This window comes from Phaenicophaeus curvirostris, chromosome 1 (genome assembly GCF_032191515.1).
Source record: "Phaenicophaeus curvirostris isolate KB17595 chromosome 1, BPBGC_Pcur_1.0, whole genome shotgun sequence".
Lineage (NCBI taxonomy): Eukaryota > Metazoa > Chordata > Aves > Cuculiformes > Cuculidae > Phaenicophaeus > Phaenicophaeus curvirostris.
In genome coordinates, this window is record NC_091392.1 from 14,403,930 (window position 1) to 14,422,838 (window position 18,909).

The window sequence follows — 18,909 nt, forward strand, 5'->3', positions numbered from 1 at the left end:
AATACTAATATGAAAAAGTTTGTCTGTTTTGCAGTGCTCAGAACCTCAGATCCTCGGGCAAATACAGATGGATCGTTGTGATACCGAACAGAGCCCAGAGGAGGCAAGATTCTCACTTAGTTTTGTTACAGATCAGAAAGTCAACCTTTTTAAATATCAGCATTCAACATTAAGGCACTCTGATTTTATCTTAGTGTAACACACAAAGATAAATCGATAACCAAATGGTAGATTGAAAACCACACAAGACCAGCGACCATGGTCAACTACTAAGGACTGAAAAGGTAAATAAACCAGACATGCTTGATTTATATTTGATAATTAAAGAGAGTTCTTCTCCCAGACTGAGTTTTTTGACTGCGAATTGAAGATTTCTTTTTAAAGTTTGTTATAAAAATAAAAAAAGGGCCCTTACATCTTATTTTTTATATTTTAAAAAGAATTTTTGAAGGAAGAGCCTGTTTAGATTTATTAAAGACAACTGCTACAATGGCCAATTAGAATACTGACACGAATGGGAGACCTCATTGCTCTCTACAACTACCTGAAAAGAGGTTGTGGAGAGGAGGGTGCTGGCCTCTTCTCCCAGGTGACAGGGGACAGGACAAGAGGGAATGGCCTCAAGCTCCGCCAGGGGAGGTTTAGGCTGGACATTAGGAAAAAATTCTTCACAGAAAGGGTCATTGGGAACTGGAACACCTTCCCTGGAGGTGTTTAAGGCATGGGTGGACGAGGTGCTAAGGGGAATGGTTTAGTGTTGGATAGGAATGGTTGGACTCGATGATCCGGTGAGTCTCTTCCAACCTGGTTATTCTATAATTCTATGAAGCAAACATAAAAATCAAAAGGCACACAACAATCAGTAAAAATGAGCAAAATCAGAGTACAGACAATTGCCAACGACAGGTAAGAAAAGTCTGTATTCAGTAAAAACAAGTTTACTTTTTCTACAAAAGAAATTCTAATAATAATAGCAGGATATACCTAAAAGACGGTAAAATAGTTATTAGTGATGCAAAAATGACAGAAATGTTCAGTATTTCTTCTGTACTAAGAAAGACTCATAAAGGTGTCCAATCAGATAAAGATGGTTTTTGATTCCCCCTGTAAGGGTAAAGTGCTGCTGAAAAAGCGTGATTTTTTTTTTTAACACAAGCAAATCTGGATAATGTGATGAGTTCCAAAACAGTCGGAGAGAAACTGGGTCTCAGCATATTCATTTCTAATTGAGACTTGCAATATTTGGCAACTTAGAAAAGAGAGCTGAGTGCTGCTGTTGCATCCACACTGAAAACCCAAACCAGAGTGTTTCTTGGAAGAAATAATGGAAAATCTAATAAAAACAAACTGATAAACAATTAGTTCATATGGTTTTGCTGAAAATCAGATCTTGGCAAAAAAAATCTGGTTTCATTTTTTGATGAGGTTACCAGTTAAGCTGACAATGACAACTATGAAAAAGTTCCAACTTTTGAAAGGCATTATAAAACACAAATAACAACAGTTTAAAAGCAAATGTTAAACAACATAAAACTAAAACCTGGCTTTTCAGGGATTTATGATTCAGTAAGGGTGCTCACTAGGTGGACTTTTCAGTCATCTTTACGAAGGCTGACATGACTGAAAATTTCACCAGCCTTTAGAAAGAAATATAAGATTACTGGTGATAACATTTGCTGATGGAATCAAGATTGAGGGAAACTAAATTATGAAGAGACAAAGGCAGTTATAAAAAGTAGGATGGAGTGCTTGGTAAAGCGTTTGGTAAAGTTTGTTAAGTCACAAAGACATTTTAACACATGCAATTGTAAAGTTATATGTGAAATACGAAGTTATTTGCCTGCGGTGAAATACGGGGAAACAACACACTGGAAAATAGTGACAGAAACATTTAGTGGTCACAGTGGATAAGCAATATGAGCTTTATTGCGTTACTGGGCTTATATTAAAAAATGATAAAGCAAATAATATTAAAGAACAAACAGTTCTCACATGTTCCTGGTTACACTGATACTAGAATATGGCTTCCAGTGCTACTGACCCGAGGTTCAATACTAATGTTAATGAATTAGAAGGGAACCAGAAAAAGCCTACAAAAATACCTGAGGGCTACACAAAGTGCTTGATCAAAGCAGGCTTCAAAAAGCATATTCTCTTTTTCAGGTAAGATAACTGATTTCCTTCTGTTTTCTCATGTTCTTTGTCAGGCAGTTGGATTAGATGCTCAGTGTGGGTCTCTTCCAACCAAAATCATTCCATTCCATTCCATTCCATTCCATCCCATCCCATTCCTTCAGCAGAACCCACAACAAACTCCCAAAACAAGAGTGAATTTCCTTTGTCATTTTTCTTGTGGCATTTTTAGTTCCAAGCTACTGCTTGTCACTGTCATTCCCAAGCAAGAAAAATAACTGTGGTATGTCACAACACTGGAGCTGAATACTGGCACACCTGGAGCTCCTTCTTACCTCTGTTCTCCTTTCTTCAGGCTTTTAAAGAATATTTTTCCTTGATGTTATGTAATTTTTCCTTTTTTTTTTTGATCATTCAGAACAGTATTCACTGTAAAATCTCAGGCAGTCATTCAACTCTTCAAATTTGTAAGAAAATAAATTCATAAACATTTAAAACCATAAAACATTGTTCTGCTCTGCATTGCTGGGATTGCCTCAACAAAGTGTTTGTGAATCAGTGGTTAGAATATGTGGTCTAAGTTAACTGCGCTGAATTGAGTGCTGCATTAGGAATATCCTTAAATCTTGCCTAGCTTCATGTTCTCAACCTCAGCAAGAATAACTTCCTAACACAAAGAAATAAAGACTAAAGGGATAATTAAAAAAAATACTTTGAAAAGTGACATTATAAATTTTAGATGATTACCCACAGGTATACTTTTACGATCCTATTTCTGTTTACAGAAATACTGTCAATTTTCTACATGTTAATGAAAACCACATATATTTAATCTCATTTTCTTCAGTTTCAGAACTTCTGGCAGGCATTGGCTAATCCTTGTGGAGGGAGGTCAGGGTGACTGGTATCTCAGGGCTAGCTTACTTTAACACTTTACCCCAATTTTACACTGCCTCAGGATCGTGGATGGTGGGAATGAACACCCTGTAGTATCAAGAGCACCAAAATCCTCCATGGCAGCACATGTACTGGGGCACAGCAAGTGACGTGGCATCCTTTCAGCAGGTCAGCCATGAGGGAGAGAGTTCCTGGCCACAGGAATGCCTTTTATAAAGGGAAAGTATCTGGGGTAGTCTTATTAATTATGATTGCTTGTTCATCATTAATGTTACTACTAACAATCATATTACTCTTTGCCTTTTCCTCTCTATTTTCCTCCCTTTTGCTATGCCTCTTACCACCTCAGCTGCAAGCTCCAGAATGCGATTGTGCAATTTATCTTGTGCACAGCACAGCAGTGCTCCAGCACTGGTCCAGCCTCTGAGCAGTGCTGTATTAATGGCAGCGATGGCAGAGAGATACAGGGAAAAAAACAGAGCAGACAGATATTTCTGGATTATGTATTCACAGTATTCCTTCATAATCCAACCACATGAAAGGAAGTATTAAAACAGGGGCTACAAAAATGAAACAATTCCAGATCATTCTGATCACACTTTCTAAAGCATTAATTGAGAAGCAACCTGCACCTCTGTGGTGCACCCTACAACACCACAGGATGTGAAGAAAAAAAGCTACTTGGTCGATGTTTAAGATGACAACTCAACCAAAACTGTAATTAATTAAACAACAGAAGAGATCGGTCTACATGTGGGCAGGTGTGACAACAGATCTGCTGGGCCACGCTGTTGCAGTGGCTATTGCTGAAGTGCTGCTAGTCACCGTAACAGCTAAAATTTAGAAGAGATGTTGCATGAAAGAATTGGACAAGCACAACAAAGGTTATTCCAGGTCTGGAAAGCAATCATCACAAGTGATGCAATTCCTGAATTGAGCTAATTTGATAACTGTCTGGAAGAACCTATGTCAAGTAAATATTTGTAGTACAAGAGTACAACATAACAGACAAAAGCACTGAATAAACAAAAGCTTCTAAGGATGACAAAACACAACACACTTGGATACACGATGAATCCTATCTGCATTTTGGAGACAAATGTATTGTGTCAATTGAGTAGTTCTTTTTAATCGAGAAGGGGGTGAAATTTTGTAGCTTGTACAGACAGCTAAATGCAAGATACAAAAATTTTATAGAAGAAAACATTTTATGAATAAATTCTCCTTTAAGAAAATCAGACCTGCTAGCTATTTTCTAAAAGTCTAAATAAAAATTGCAATCCACTAATGGAAGAGAAACAAACACTTTCTTCTGTAACAGCTGTCAGCTCTCTATAACCTCTGATGACTATCAGACTGATTTTATTCTTTAACAAGTCATGTAATCTAAGGCACTTAACACTAAGTTTTGAAAGACAATTTCATTGATTTCCACCTCAGACTGTTGATGATTAGTTGTGTGATGATTACAACATCTTTAATTACTACATGCCTCATTTTTCTCCACTGGTGAACAAAATCACAGTATTATCTTCCAACAAAGCTGCAAGAATTGGGTAATTAATAGGTAGAACTACAACATACTCATTGCCAAAGTATTAACAGAGCAGCACAATAGTTTAAAACAGCTAAATCTACCTTGTTAATAATCAGTGAATGTTTGGGATGTTCCCAGTAAAGGGAAAAGGGATTGGTGGAAATGCTCAGTTATTTTCTTCCCTTCCAGCTTCTACTGACTGACAGAATGCCATCTGTTGCCAGAACGGAAGACATTGTTTATAGATTCAGTCAGTAGGCTGAAACATGGATATGTAAGTTGCTGTCTGTAACATTAGGATGAGAAACAGGTTTATAGTCCACAGTGTTAATACTCCAAAGTCCTTTCCGATTTTCTTTTAACTAGACTAAACAAAGAAAAAAAACCCCTCTCTTGTATGAAATTCCTCTCCAACGTTCAGAAGAAAGGGTCACTATTCAGTCAATACTGTGTTTTTAAATGGTAAATGAGGCACTTGCACGTTAACTAGAATAGCCTCAAACTCATCTGCATGTATGCGTGGGAGCAGTCCAAACATCCAGATTTTCTGTTTTCAGAATTATATACCATAATTGTCCACAATGCTCACCACGCTTACAGAGACAGTGGATTCAGATTTATAGGAAGATTAGATCTTGATCAAGTTTGTTCCAGTGCAAGGTAAATTCTACAGCTAGGCAGAAGCTGCCATCTTTGAAATCATACCAACTAGTGCATATTTCAGGCAGAAAACATGAGCTATTACTTTAATATAATGAGTTTTTTATAACATAAAAACCATATTTTTATTTAACATAATGAGTTAATTATGAGTTTATGCTTTGTCTCATGAGTGAATGGTTTATGTTAGATTATCTACTGCTTTAAGGCAGCTGTGTCCAGAAATCCTACCTAAAATCATGGCCTTCTTACACTAGATATTACAGATAAAAGGGAAGGATCTTTACACAGTAAGTAGATAAAAGTTAAGAAAAAGGAAGTCTTTGTATCTCAAGTTCACAGACACAGAACTGAGGCCAAGGAGACGAAGGCGTAACAATGGCCTGTACAGAATCAGGAACTGAACCCAGATCTTGAGTGACCAATCTAGCGACCTAATCACAAAGCATCTGTTCTGTTGATAACTAAAGACAAAATGGCTTCTAATGGGATAAAATAGTGACCCAATTCTGCTTTCATTTACATTTTTGCAACTCTGCTGCTATCACCACAGTCACGGGAGGATGGGCCTGGCAGGCTCAAAGCCTGTATGTATGTGTGTATATATATATCTATCTATCACAGTACATGATGTAAGACGCCCCCAAAATAGTGATTTGTGCAGCCAGAATTTTCTTCTGTCTTCTTATAAGGCATCAAACATTATCAAAATACAGAATGAACTCCAACAGCAGCTGATGTTGAAGAGAAATGACTATAACCATTAAGTTTTCATTGACATCAGTTAAGTCAATATTAAGAACTCTGCCAAAAAAATATCCTAGTGTTCAAAAAGAAAAGTTCTAAAAGCTGGTATTGTAATAATGGAAAATGGGCTTTAAAGACAGCAAAATGGGTCAACATCTCACTTGCTATATGTATCTTAGAAAAGCAGATATTTGAAGGAACATCAGCAAAGTAATCTAGTCCTTTCTGTTCTTCCTATGTGTATATATATATTTAAATTTAAAAACATCCCAGTTTCCTCCCTTAGAAAATGTAGATGCTTAAACCATAAACTTACATAAGATTAGAATATGGACTTTTTATGATTCTAAAATATAAATAGAGATACTTACTTTTTAAACATCAACATAATTGTTAACTATTATTTTGGTACTTACCATGGTTTATCCCGTGATACTTTTGAAGGAAAGACTGTGTGCTGTTTGCTACTGGAGGTAAGTAGATTGTCTTTGGGCGTTTTGAATGGCTTTGAGTTGCTGCTGACAGGGTTATGGCCGCTGATACAGGATTTCGGTTTCATCTGTACTAGGGATGTCCTGGAATTGCAGGCTGGAGAAGCTGGAGAAGGGGAAGGTTTACACATTGAACCGTGTCTTCGTTCTGTAATGGAAAAAGAATAAACTTTAGAGGATTTCATAGGCTTAAAAAAAAGAAGTCAAGGAAGAGAAAATTGTTCCTCTCTATGCTAGTTACAATGGTTTCATCACTCTGAAGAAAACTTCTTCATTACTGACGTGAATATAATCAAGCCAAATGACAATTGATCAACTCCATGAAGTGCTCTGAAAAATGTAAAACATAATAAAATGAGTGCTACTAATCTACCAGAAAATTTTTACCAACAAATCTCAAATCATTTTTAAGCAATAAGCAGCCACCAGCATGTGTGAGGTACCCTAGGTATCCCAGCTCTTTCATGTAAAGAAAGAGGAGAGCATGGAACGACAGTTCAGATGACTCGGTGAAACACACTGTGACAGACACGAGATTGCTTCTATAATGGTTTTTGAAGAATTCACAGATCCAGTTATTAGGGTTTACTTTATGACTATCTTGCTTCAGGTTTAATGGGAAACCGTAAAGAAAGCAATTGGAAGACTGAAACATAGCGAAAGGATTACAGCTCCCAGCCCTTCTAAAGAGTTAGGCCCTGCCTGGTTCATAGCTTGGAGATTATCGCCAAGCACTTAACAAGGTAAAAGCCTATTTTTTCCCAAATGGCAAGTGCAAAATACAGTAAGTTTCTGTACCCATAACAAAGACTACACCTTGAGGTCCAGCCCTCATGTAAGCACTGTTCACGTCCACATGAGAGTTCTTGTAACTACTGCAAAAAGCAAAGCCTTGCTAGCCCCAGAACAGGAGACTGGGCCTCAGGACTTCAGTCAAATTGTTTGGGTTTGGTTATTATTATTACTTTTTTAGATCTTCATGTCCTAGTCCCAATCCTGACCCTTAACAGTCCTGTCCCCCTGTCTGCAGGCAGAGCCTTTCCCTGGTCCCTTCACCCCGCAGCGAGGCAGCCCGAGCTCTCCCCAGTCAGAGGCAGCGGGCGGCACAGGCGGGCTGGAGAAGAGGAATTTTCCAGTCAGCAGGGCTGTGCTCAGCAGCAGCTGACTCCAGCTTGCTGGCACCCCGGCACCAAGAGACTCCACAGCGGGGATCAGCCAGGTACCCCACTACTGACACAGTAACCACACATAGCAAGCGCAATGTTATTACAGACCGAGAACTTCAGACGAGCTGGAGTTTCTCCTCCAACACGCAGCAATTTTTTCTCATCTAAAGCCTTCAGCACGTAACTTGAAGAATCCAAGTGGGTGCTGCTCTTTGAGCTTGCACAGCATCGCCCTGCCAGTCAAGAGCAGGTTAAGGAAGCGACAGTGATCAGCTTCTGCAAGGGAAGGTTTGTGTTTGCATCACCAACTCTGCACTCGCTAGTTTGATATTTCAAGGATAAGTAGGAAAAATTTTCCCACAGAGAATCAAAACATGACAATTTGTCTGGCATCCTCACAAGTAAAAACTTGCCAGTAGCAGAAGGATTCATCCATGATTAATTCACAATAGGCAAATTCCTCAAGAACAAAGATAAATGCATAAAAAAAAATTAAAGGCTATTTCAAACTGTTTCTATTTTATCTCCAATGACTAAATAAAGGCATTTTCTATTAAAGATCAAGCACTTCCACATCTCCACGTTCACAGTTTTAATTACAAATGCTGAAGCTCCTTCCAGATTCTCCTGCAACGAAGAACAAAACAATCTTAATTTTGTTATGTACAAAAATCAGCTCCCTTATGGCCCAAATGCCAACTGTTGTTTGTCTGTTTTCACCTTGCCACACGCCTCCTTCAGCAGCTTCTGCCTTTAAACATCACTTGTAGGATGCAGTTAATTTCCATTCATTTCACCTCACATTTATGGCAACAGCCATGTAAACTGCACATCTGCCCCTGAAATGCAGTGTTCCCTTCACAGAGTATTTATTTTGTTAAGTAAGTTATTGTTTCAAGATTCACCAACCTTATCAGCAAGTACTTAATCAATTTGAACTAGCTTAATAAAAATCTGTAACTTTCCCAGGAGGACCGATGAAAAGGAATGCTATGTAACCAACAAATCCAAGTTGTGTATAAAGTGAAACTTGGGGAAAAAAATACAACTTCCATACACAAATTACATAAATTTGGATTAATTACTCCAACCATCACATCAAGACCGACTACCTTCTAGTAAACCGTGTCTTCAATATCATCCCTGTGGATATATTTGGAAGTGAAATACACAACTCTGTTATTAAATTAATCTTCCGGACATTCAAGACACATCTAAAATTATATTTTAAAGCCATCCAAGTATCACACGCCATAGCAAGTTGTTTTTTAACAGTCTCTTTACACTGGATTTTTAGTCAAGCTAAATGGTCGGTGCTTTTCTTTGGACAACTTTCTCAATTTATTCATTCCCAAGAGAAAACCAGCAAATTAACTTTGGATTTTTCACTATAACATAGAAAATGGTGAAAGAGGCACTACGGTGACAGGACAATATAATCAAGTGCATCCTACTATTTTAAATAAATTTTTATTTAAAAGATAGGGACGGAAAAGATCCTAAGATTACTTATTTTAGCTGAGTGTGCCAGACTGATGGTCATTCTTGTGATCAGAACCAACTGCTACATTTGGCCTTTCACCTCCTCAAACTCCCCTCTCTCCCCAAGTCACGGCCACAGTCTTCCACGTTCTAGACAGACTCTGATACATTTTTGAGAATTCTCAGCGTTACCCAGGTTCTCTTGAAATCCGCTAGAAGCAAAATTGAAATGATGACTAGTGTAAAGTCACTCAGGAGGAAAAATGTCAACAGCCTGTGCCACACAACCAGCGGTGCTCCCAGACTCTGCTCCGACGGGTACCAACTGCACATTCACTCACATTAGCAAACGTCGCTTTAGCCCCAGCAGGAGCTGATTGCAGCAACACCTTGCAGGCAGGGCCACAGCGAAGAGCTTGGGAAAGGGCAACTTCCTCCAGCGGCCAGCAAGCCACTGCGTGAGCTGGGCAAGCACGGGCTACAGGAGGCTGGACTTGCCAAAGGCATGAAACCTGATAGACACAGCTCAATGGTGGGGGCATAAATCACAACTAAATATTGATATATTCCCTCTCAAGAACTACTGGCTTGCCTCTCGCTTCCTTCTTCCCAACCGCATATGTGGTAGTGAATCAGCCTTAGGCACTGGTAATAAGTTTCAAAAAGAAATAATGGGAATACACAACAAAACAAGAAGGCTGTCAGCTGTCAAAGTCAACTGCTTAAACCAGGCCGGCAGTGCTCCTCCATCAAACTGAGTTTCCTGCTTACATCTGTTTTTTTGCAAAATTTCTACTAATTTGTCTATTCGTATTTTACATACACACAAGGAATTACACACAATATAGAAATTTGCTATTATGTGTCCTATGTAAGAAATTAATATGTGAATAAAAGACACTTGCACATCAAATAGCTGTTATAAAATTAGATATTCACATACTAACACATTCAGGAGACCACGAGCCATCTGTGTAAAAATTTCTAGGCTCGTTTGCATCATGCGCAGACAGATTAAACCTAGCAGGGCTGGTGAACTCGTTACACAGACAGCTGTGGACATGATTCTCTCTTTACAGACAGAAGCATCACAGTCACGGGATGTAAATGAACCTAAAGTAGAATGAAAATTGTTGCCCCTAAAAAATATAAAAAAATCCTGCAAGACAACTAGAAAAAACAGTTACCACTCATAAGAGACCAACCTAAATTCTACATGCATTTCAGTTTCCACAGAAGCCTGCAATGCTATGAATGTGTGTTCAGGTTCAAAATGTGAAAGATGGCTTTCCTGATTCATTTAAATACTTCCAAAAGAATGTTTACACTCCACAGAAATAACAACACATATTCTGTTTTGTTTCTAAATACTGGTTGCTGTCAAATCCAGGAACAGAGAGAACACAATCAAAGTTACAATCCTCTTTACCGCATTAATCCTTCTGCAACCTCTCAGCTGTCTCAGCGCAGCCACTGCAGCAAGTGACATGCAACATGTGACTCCCACTGTCAAACAGTTAATGTAGTAATGACATTAATCTCAGAGGAAAGTTTAACACTCTCTCACCGAATTACCTGCACGTTCTGAAGAATCAATTTCAGACCAACATCTGTTATTTTTTCCAGTCACTGGCAAGAGTCTCAAAGCCTAACTCTATACATCGTCCTAGTGTGCATTGCAAGCTCTGCATCAGCAGCATTACGAATGATCTTAAACTATTCCAGGAGATTCTCCCTGTCCTATGGAAACATGGACACAGTCCAACTTTCTCAGCCAAATCTGAATTGTTTGTAGACGTGAAGTCCTTATGTTGTTGGAGACTTAACAGTCCCTGAATGTCCAGAGCTTCTCTCCCATGCTCTTATACTCCATTTGTAATCCTCCTTCCTGCATCCTACACAATGCAACCCCCTACCTTTCCTCAAAATCTCTGCTGCAGCTGCCAAAGTCCTTTAGGTCTGCCTTTGAATCTGTAATTCCACTGAATCCTTGCTGACTGGTCACCAGGGAATACAAGCAGCTGTTTTGCAGGAAACGCCACATCTCCTTCTAATCATAAGTAAAAAAGCATAGCAATAGAGAGGCAACATGAGCTCCAGAGCCACAAGCACAGCGTGTGGGAAAAAGAGGCAAACCCACATTCTGAGCAGAAAGTCTCTTCTCAAATTTTTGCCTCAACTCTCTCACACAAGATCAAGCACTCGCTTAGCTCACAGCAAACCTTACAGACAACAATGCAACAGTAAATATCTTGCCAGTAAAATACGCCAACCATATGCTTCCAAGTGGGCTACAGCATTTTTGTACCCAAAAATATCTTTATATGATGATCCTGAAACCACAGATATCTCTGATTTGGACTACAAACAAAAACTATTTCTTAGTATATCCCACCAACATCCAGTCCTACCCAATATGCACTACTCAAAATTGATCAAATCAAGCGATCAGTTTTTCACCCACAGTTAGGATCTTCTCCATCGGTGAGAGGCAGAAGATGGCAAAGGAAAAAGGTCATGCTACAGCTGTAGCAGAGAAAGACATGCCTCTGGTCTTTCAGTATTTTTTTGCAGGTAGTTGAAATAAACGACAAAAAAAACCCAACCCTCTAACATTGTTGGAAGAGAGACACCAGAACTTTGTCAGCATCAGTCATTTTGAAACGTTACTCTCGCTTAGCACAAGCTGACTTCCTGCGTGCAAGAGGCCTGAAGCAAAAATCAGTTTTAGGTTGACCCACAAATAACTCAGAGACCCAGTATAACAGATTACAGCTTGGAATTATATTCAGTAAAACCAAACAAAATGTAATTGCAAAACCCCAGAAAAGTAAGGAAGTTATTTGCTGTTAGTAAACATTACAGAATAGTAAAACTCCTTTTAAGCTTGTATGCATCACAATCCTTGAGTTCATAGCCCTTTTACTCAAAATAGTATAAACCTAATTTATCCACCTGCCCCTAACACAATATAAATATCGTTTGTTATTCCTTATTCACAATATTTAAGCAGATGGTAATGAAATTTAGTATCTTATCCACACTATGATTCTGTTCCAGTAACGTATCACAGTCTTGTTGATGAAGACGTTACTTATGGTAACTCCGTACACCACCTATGCACAAATTACAGTTTTTCTATTCACAGCATATCCCGAGGCGTTGTGTCGCACAACCCTTCACAATGTAAAGTTGAGCAATGTATACTTACAATTCCAGTAAATAGCAAGCGAAACTTGCCACCTCGTACTGATCCCAGTTCAAAGTTTGCAAATGTACTTGGCATTAATTCTAATAAAGCTAGAACATAAAAAAATCCCCACACTTGCCCCAAAAGCGACAGCCTGCAGCCAGAACAACTAGACTGCTTGCAGAAATGTGTCATCCTGCAGTAACTGGCAGCTGGTTCATAACAAGAGTTCATAAACACCTTGTAAGCACTTTCATTTTGCAAGCACAGTCCGAAAAAAACTAACAAAACCCAGTACATAAGGTTAAGCAAAAATATGCTTGGATCCGACGCTAGCAAGCAACAGCATAATGTTGCAAGACCAAAGGATAACTTTACCAGCTTTTTAGACAAAACAGTATTCCAAGTCCAGCAGAAAAAGTTTGGAAATAATATCCGCAAACCGTTCCACCCTTCTTGCGCTGCGCACTGGAAAGGAAACAGCAGAGTCGGTTTCATTTTGATACTTCTTGTAAACTGACAAAGGAAATAAGCTGCCAGCTCAAACCCACAGAGCGATCTGCTGCATAAAACGCAGCTTGACAATCGCAAGCTTCATTCCAGGTCAAATGACATAATTGGGAAATTATCAAGTGCTAAAATAAGCCCCGTTCTGCTGGTGTTTATTTACAACAAACACAAGCTTCGCTTTCTGACACAGACCCACTAAACCGATTCTCCATTTCACAAAGTCTACAAGTGAGTAGGATCAGCAAAATTATGCAAAACATCCTGCTAGGAGAAGAAATGTAAACTGAGCCACTTACAGAGCGGAGCGGGCTGCCAACTTAATCTGATTCTACGACGACTGTAAACATGTACTTTTGGAACGTCAAACGATTCACATTACCACAGATGCCGTCAGAGGAACACAGCAACGTGATTAGGTATTCTGCACACGGTAAAAAACCAGGCAGATGACCTGCCGCAGCAAATACCAGATCAGCACTCGCATACACCAACTGTTTTGACTACAGGCACTTGTTAAGCACCACGTTTCAGGTCCTACCAGTTGGACACCAGAACTGATCCTGTGCCAAGAACAACAAGCGCTGAAAAGGCTGCTGGGGTTTTTTTTCCTTTTTCCCTTTTTTTTTTTATGATTGTTGATACAACTCAAGTAACTGCAGAAATGAACCAAAGTGCAAAATTAGAAGCAGCAAACCCCACAAGTGTATCTTCAGAGGAAGACACTGTAGTTTTTCTTTTACAATTCAGGAAGGGAGGAGGGTGTTTGTGTTTAACACAGTAGGATGAACCTGCTAATGTCCTGAAAAATCTTTTATTTATGAGGTAACTTGGCAGTTACCAGGATAATTACGAGACAAGAGGAATAATCTCTGAAATATCTCTAAATTACTCTTAAGTGGCCAAATCTCTAAAAAATGGCCAGATTCCACAAAAAACCACACACTCAGCATTTCCCAGAACATTTCCACTCCTCTCCCATAGAAAGCATTAAAAAAAAAAAAGAAAGGGTCAAACAGAGCTTCAGCCTGGCAAAAAATGCCTCAAATGGTGAGATTAATTACACTAAACGTAAAATGAAGCTGCTGACTACTTGTCTGCTTCTTTTGCAAGGATTTTGAGATCTAAAGACGACACTCCAAGGTATCACCGAGGTATCAGAGAGACAGGAAAATGACAGAAGAGAGAATCCTCAGCCCTAGTGACAATGTCAGCCTTCACATCACTGAGTTGGAGGACTTAAGATTTAACTCTGGTGTCAAGGCCTATTTCTTCAACGATAAAATGAGATATAAATAATTTAGGGTATTAAGTTGATTAAAAGAAAAAAAAGAGTTGGAGGTTTAAGTAGGAATTCATCACTTCTTGTAATGACACAATTCCACAGATGTAATCAGCACACGCCACCCGACACACTGCTACTGCAGGAAAAAAAGAACATTTTCTACTATAAGTCATACATGTTTCTCATCTTGGCAAAACCAAAAATCCCCAGGCAAAAAAGAAATAACAGAATCCTGGATATAGACTTTTTTTGAGTGACAACTCTTCCAAAAAAAGGCAAGGAGTGCTTCTGCATGGAAATTTCCTGCTGTGCTGGAGGAGACGCTCTGGCAGTCCAATGTGAAACTAGTGAGACATCCTGCCACTGAGGCAAACACCATCTCACATCTCATGTCCCATGCTTAGACTACAGGATAGCCCTCACCATCCTTCTGCATCCATTCCTCTGCACTGAGATCTTATTACCTGCTGGCCAGGAGCAATGGCATTCCCACTGTTTCTGTTCTCTGAGAAAGGAAAGGTATTATCATCCCTCAACTTGGGGAAGGTACATCAGGTGACACGCTAAAATATTTCTAGCAATCAAACAACAGAACTTTCCTTCAAGTAAAGGGAAACATCAACAACACATCAGAATTTTGTGGGTGATTTTATATATGAAGAGAAGTATTTTATTTGGCTGTTGGACGTAAGAAAAAAACGTATCTCTATATTCAACATTGAAGTACAAATAGGAACAGCACTCTGGTTTACTAAATACACAAATTTAAAAGCAATTCACCTATTCATTCCTCCAAACACCAAACTTAATTAATTTTACTCCAGACACACTGTTGCAAATTGTTGAAAATTTAGTATCCCATCCTCTGGTTGTTTCCTAAGGTGTAACAGGCCCTTTTCCTCAGGCACATCTTCTACTTTCAAGGTCATCTGATGATACATATTTTTATTTATTTACTTATACTTATCAGGTAAAATAATTCACTGTATCTCTATTTCCATCCTTAATGATATTTACAACACAATAAACACTCAGTCTTTTATGTACGTCATTGTCTTAGGAACTCATCAGATGTTTTCCTTCATTTATCATAAAACTATTACAGAAAACTGATACTCCTTTAATGCTTTATTTAAGCCAAACAGATACAATGGCATTTCTTTTTACAGATAAGAAAAGATAAGCCATAAAAGAGTAAGATGTAACTATTGAGGTGGTTTGGCAAAAAACAATGCTGTAGTATGACTGAGAAAACAAGGTACTGTTTTTAGGAGACTTATGTTCTTGATCTGTTTTTGTGCATAACATCATGTCAAATTTTATTCAATATCAAGATAACACATTGCCAGCCAATTTTGTCATTCCTTAGAAGAAACTTGTATGAAAACAGTAACTTTATTGAAATTAGCCTGGAATAATAGGTTTGCAGGACTTGTATATAATCCATTGTTTAAACCTTCTGGCTTTTTCAGCTCTAAATGTTATCTAGGACCTAAACCTAGCATCTGGTGAAGCAATATACTTCTTAACAAGCTGTTTTATAAGCAGAGAAATAATGAAAAGCATTTTTTTAAAAATCCGTGGGTTTGATCCCTAAATTTGCTCCATCTGTTCCCCATAGCTTTGCTGCCTCCCGGCACCCTCACCGTTCATACTGCATCCACAGTCCTTTGCCCCCCTGCAAAACAGACAGGATAAGCTCTGTCTGGTCTGTAGGTACATGTGACAACTGTCAGTGGAAATGTGCTACTGACACATGAAATATTGTTCCCTGGGGCACATTAATTAAGGTGTCTTTTCACAGTTGCTACTTTTCACAGTACCGCTGAAACTTTGTGTTTTTTAAGCCAAATTGGCAAGGAGTTAAAATTCTTAGACAAAATTGGTATCATCACATAAGCCCTATTGATATTATTATTATTACTGTCATTATTATAACGATTATCATCCTTTAGGAAACTCAAGTTAAAATTTATATACAAATTTTTTTACTTGCTTTTCTGTTTGCCATGCCTCATGGATAATCCCAGGCATCAAATCAATCCCCTTGGAATAGTCTGATACCTTTTGAAAATCCAGATAACCAAATGGATCTGCCCAACTAAGGCCACTGTATGGTTTTGAAAACGGAATGGGCTCATATTTAAGTTTCAATTCGCTTTTTATCAAGCCTTGCTACAAAAGCAGCATAGCTGTCAGTGCAGAATATTTCCTCACTCCAGATGTTTTAGATACATCGGCTCGCTCATCTTTCAGGCACATTATTTGCTGTCGATAATAAAATCTATTCTTTAGAATGCTGCAGGAATAGCCACAACTGGTAACCCCCAGTACACAGCCTCCAAAGTGAATGTGCAGAATCATTCCTGAAGAGGTCACTTGTTCATGTTTCTCTCACCGCACACAATAGCTCTCACAAACAAGAAACCAAAGTCAGCCTTCTACAGAACAAAAGTGAACAGACAACACTGAAAGACATACCCAAATACAAAAGTGGGTTTTTGTAGGGCATTTTTTATCTGTTCCTCTCCTCTAAAAAATCTCTTTAGTTCTATATTTACATGCGACTTGAGATCTAAGAAGATGGTTTCTACTTTAATTTACATGATTTATGACTTCTAACCGTGCAAACTAAAGAAACTCTGACCTAACCGCACATGAATGAAACAGATGCAAATCCAAGTGACAACTACGTTGTAGTGTGCCTCTGAATGCATCTCTTAACCATTCTTCACTGGAATGAACTTCACTTATTACAAATCACTTGTTTTGGATAAACTACTTACCTGCTCATAACACTAACAGCTTTATCACTGTTGCCTTGAATGGGAAACAGTGTTGTATGTCTACAATTTTAAGTGTCTATTCTACCATTATAAGAAATTTCTTTCAGATGGGGTTATACTTAGCTTTCTCAATCTAGGATGTAATCAATAACAGATTGAGACTTCAAAATTTGTCGAAGCATGGTCAGTGTTTCACATTTTGTGTGAAAAAAGGTATTTTCCAAGGCCACACAGTGGTTAGAATGTGGATTTCAATACATTCCAAGTTTATCTACACACCCATATTGCCTCTGTCATGTACTAACATGGCAAGAACAATAAGAGACAAGTCCCACCGCGAGCCATTAGAGTAAGGGTTAGGCTTAGGGTTGTCCCCGTGGAGAGTTGTGGTAGAGCCGGCAGGAATGGCACAGGGGAAAGAGACAGATGATTTCCATTACAGCTACCTACCAAGGTGCACAACTCCAAAACGTGGCACAGCTGTGACAGCACAGCTGTGCAATTCAGCTTTCCCTCCTACCACTCCCAATGCCTTGAGCATCCAGTGCAGGTGGCTCCAGCTCCCTATGAATCTTCTCAGAAGCACACACAGACTATATTTTACAAAAACTTTTAGGAAAAAAAAAATGTGTAGATGCTCACCAGCTGAAGATATGGGATATTTTTCCTATAAGGCGCTGTTAACTACTTTTTATAAGCTCACTGTGAGGGGAAAAATTCACTTCTCATTAAAGCAAGGCATAGCTCAATGCAGAACAGTTCTTAAGAGTTTTAACACAGATGGTAAGCAAACAAACCAAGCTTATTAGAAGTCCAGCTTACAGGCAAGTCCACACAAAGGGATCAGTTTTACCTGAAGACATTTAACTATGAGATATGCAACAGGAGGCCTCAGAGAAGAAGTGCACAATAAACATACTTCCAAGGTGTCAAATTTATCAGTCATTTATCAGTCGATTTTCACCCTACCCAAGAGAAGCAAAGGTAAAATATATTAGTATGATTATTTCCTACCAGGGCTTAGCAGGCTTTTTATAGGGCTAAACCTGGCTTTATCCATGCTTGGTGTAACACGTCACTTCAGGTGGGAAGAATAGTACATCTGTTTGTCAAGAGATGTGAATAGCCTTTGGTCAGCCAAGAAATGATTACAGGGGGAGTAAGCTTGGAAGCTAACGGGAAGAAAACAATTTTAAGACAAGGATTTCAAAGTGGGTTATTTATAGAGTCCACACTCAATTAACCATGGTCAGATTATCTCTACCAGAGATGCAGGAACAAATCAGCTCCAGCTGGGCTCATTAGCCTAGGTACAGCTCAGTGCAAACGTTCCTATACTTTTAGAGATGGTGCAGGTCTAGAAATTATGCAACAACTTTTTTTTTCAGCCTACGAATGAAGTCCTTTTTTTAACTGAAGTAGGGCATTTCAGTTGTTTCTGTACGGCATTTCCAAAAACAAGAGCACTAGGGGAAATGGCAAAGACTCCAGATGAAGCCACTGCCTTGCACCATTACCCCCTTGTGCTGGGTCCCAAGAATTTTTATTAACTCAGGCACACTGTCAAGCCTGAGCTGGCTGTGTGCATTCCTGCCATTCTGCGTCAGGGCTGCATCCTCTGTCTGGACGCCAGGGAGCTGGGGAGCTTGGGGCAGACAAGCACAAAATACTTATGACAACGCAGGAGCCAGGCACAAGCCAGCATGGCAAACACTAATAAACCCAAATACAGAGGGACTGAGCTGTGAGATCACTTGAGATTATGATTTACAGTTTAAGTCATTTAAACCAGATATTCTAAATAAGGAAAACCTTAAACACGAGTGCTTTCCTAACTGTAAAAAAAAAGCAGCAAGAGATGATACCAATCCAGCTTGAAGCTGTTTTCCTGCCCACAATGCCAGAAGTGTAATGGACAGTGAAATAAAGAGGTAGACAGGGAAGGAAATGGAAAAAATCCAACATTCTATTTCCTACTTGCCCATTACTTCCTCTACCTGTGTTCGTGCTGAAGGGCTGAAACCTTTC

The 18,909-nt window shown here is 39.0% G+C and overlaps 1 protein-coding gene across 5 annotated transcripts in view; it reads right to left on the reverse strand.

Moving 5' to 3' along the window:
• Nucleotides 1-18,909, reverse strand: part of ATXN7L1 (ataxin 7 like 1) — a 120,227-nt gene that overhangs the window by 30,631 nt on the left and 70,687 nt on the right. For 2 of the 5 annotated variants that reach the window (XM_069883354.1, XM_069883363.1), the window contains exon 4: nt 6,391-6,613. In XM_069883354.1, coding sequence (XP_069739455.1) covers nt 6,391-6,613 — 223 coding nt within the window. Of the gene's footprint in view, nt 1-6,390; nt 6,614-11,524; nt 11,678-12,324; nt 12,446-12,681; nt 12,772-13,109; nt 13,334-18,909 lie in introns of those variants that run through there. The other 3 variants (XM_069883372.1, XM_069883381.1, XM_069883388.1) reach the window with 3 other exon arrangements.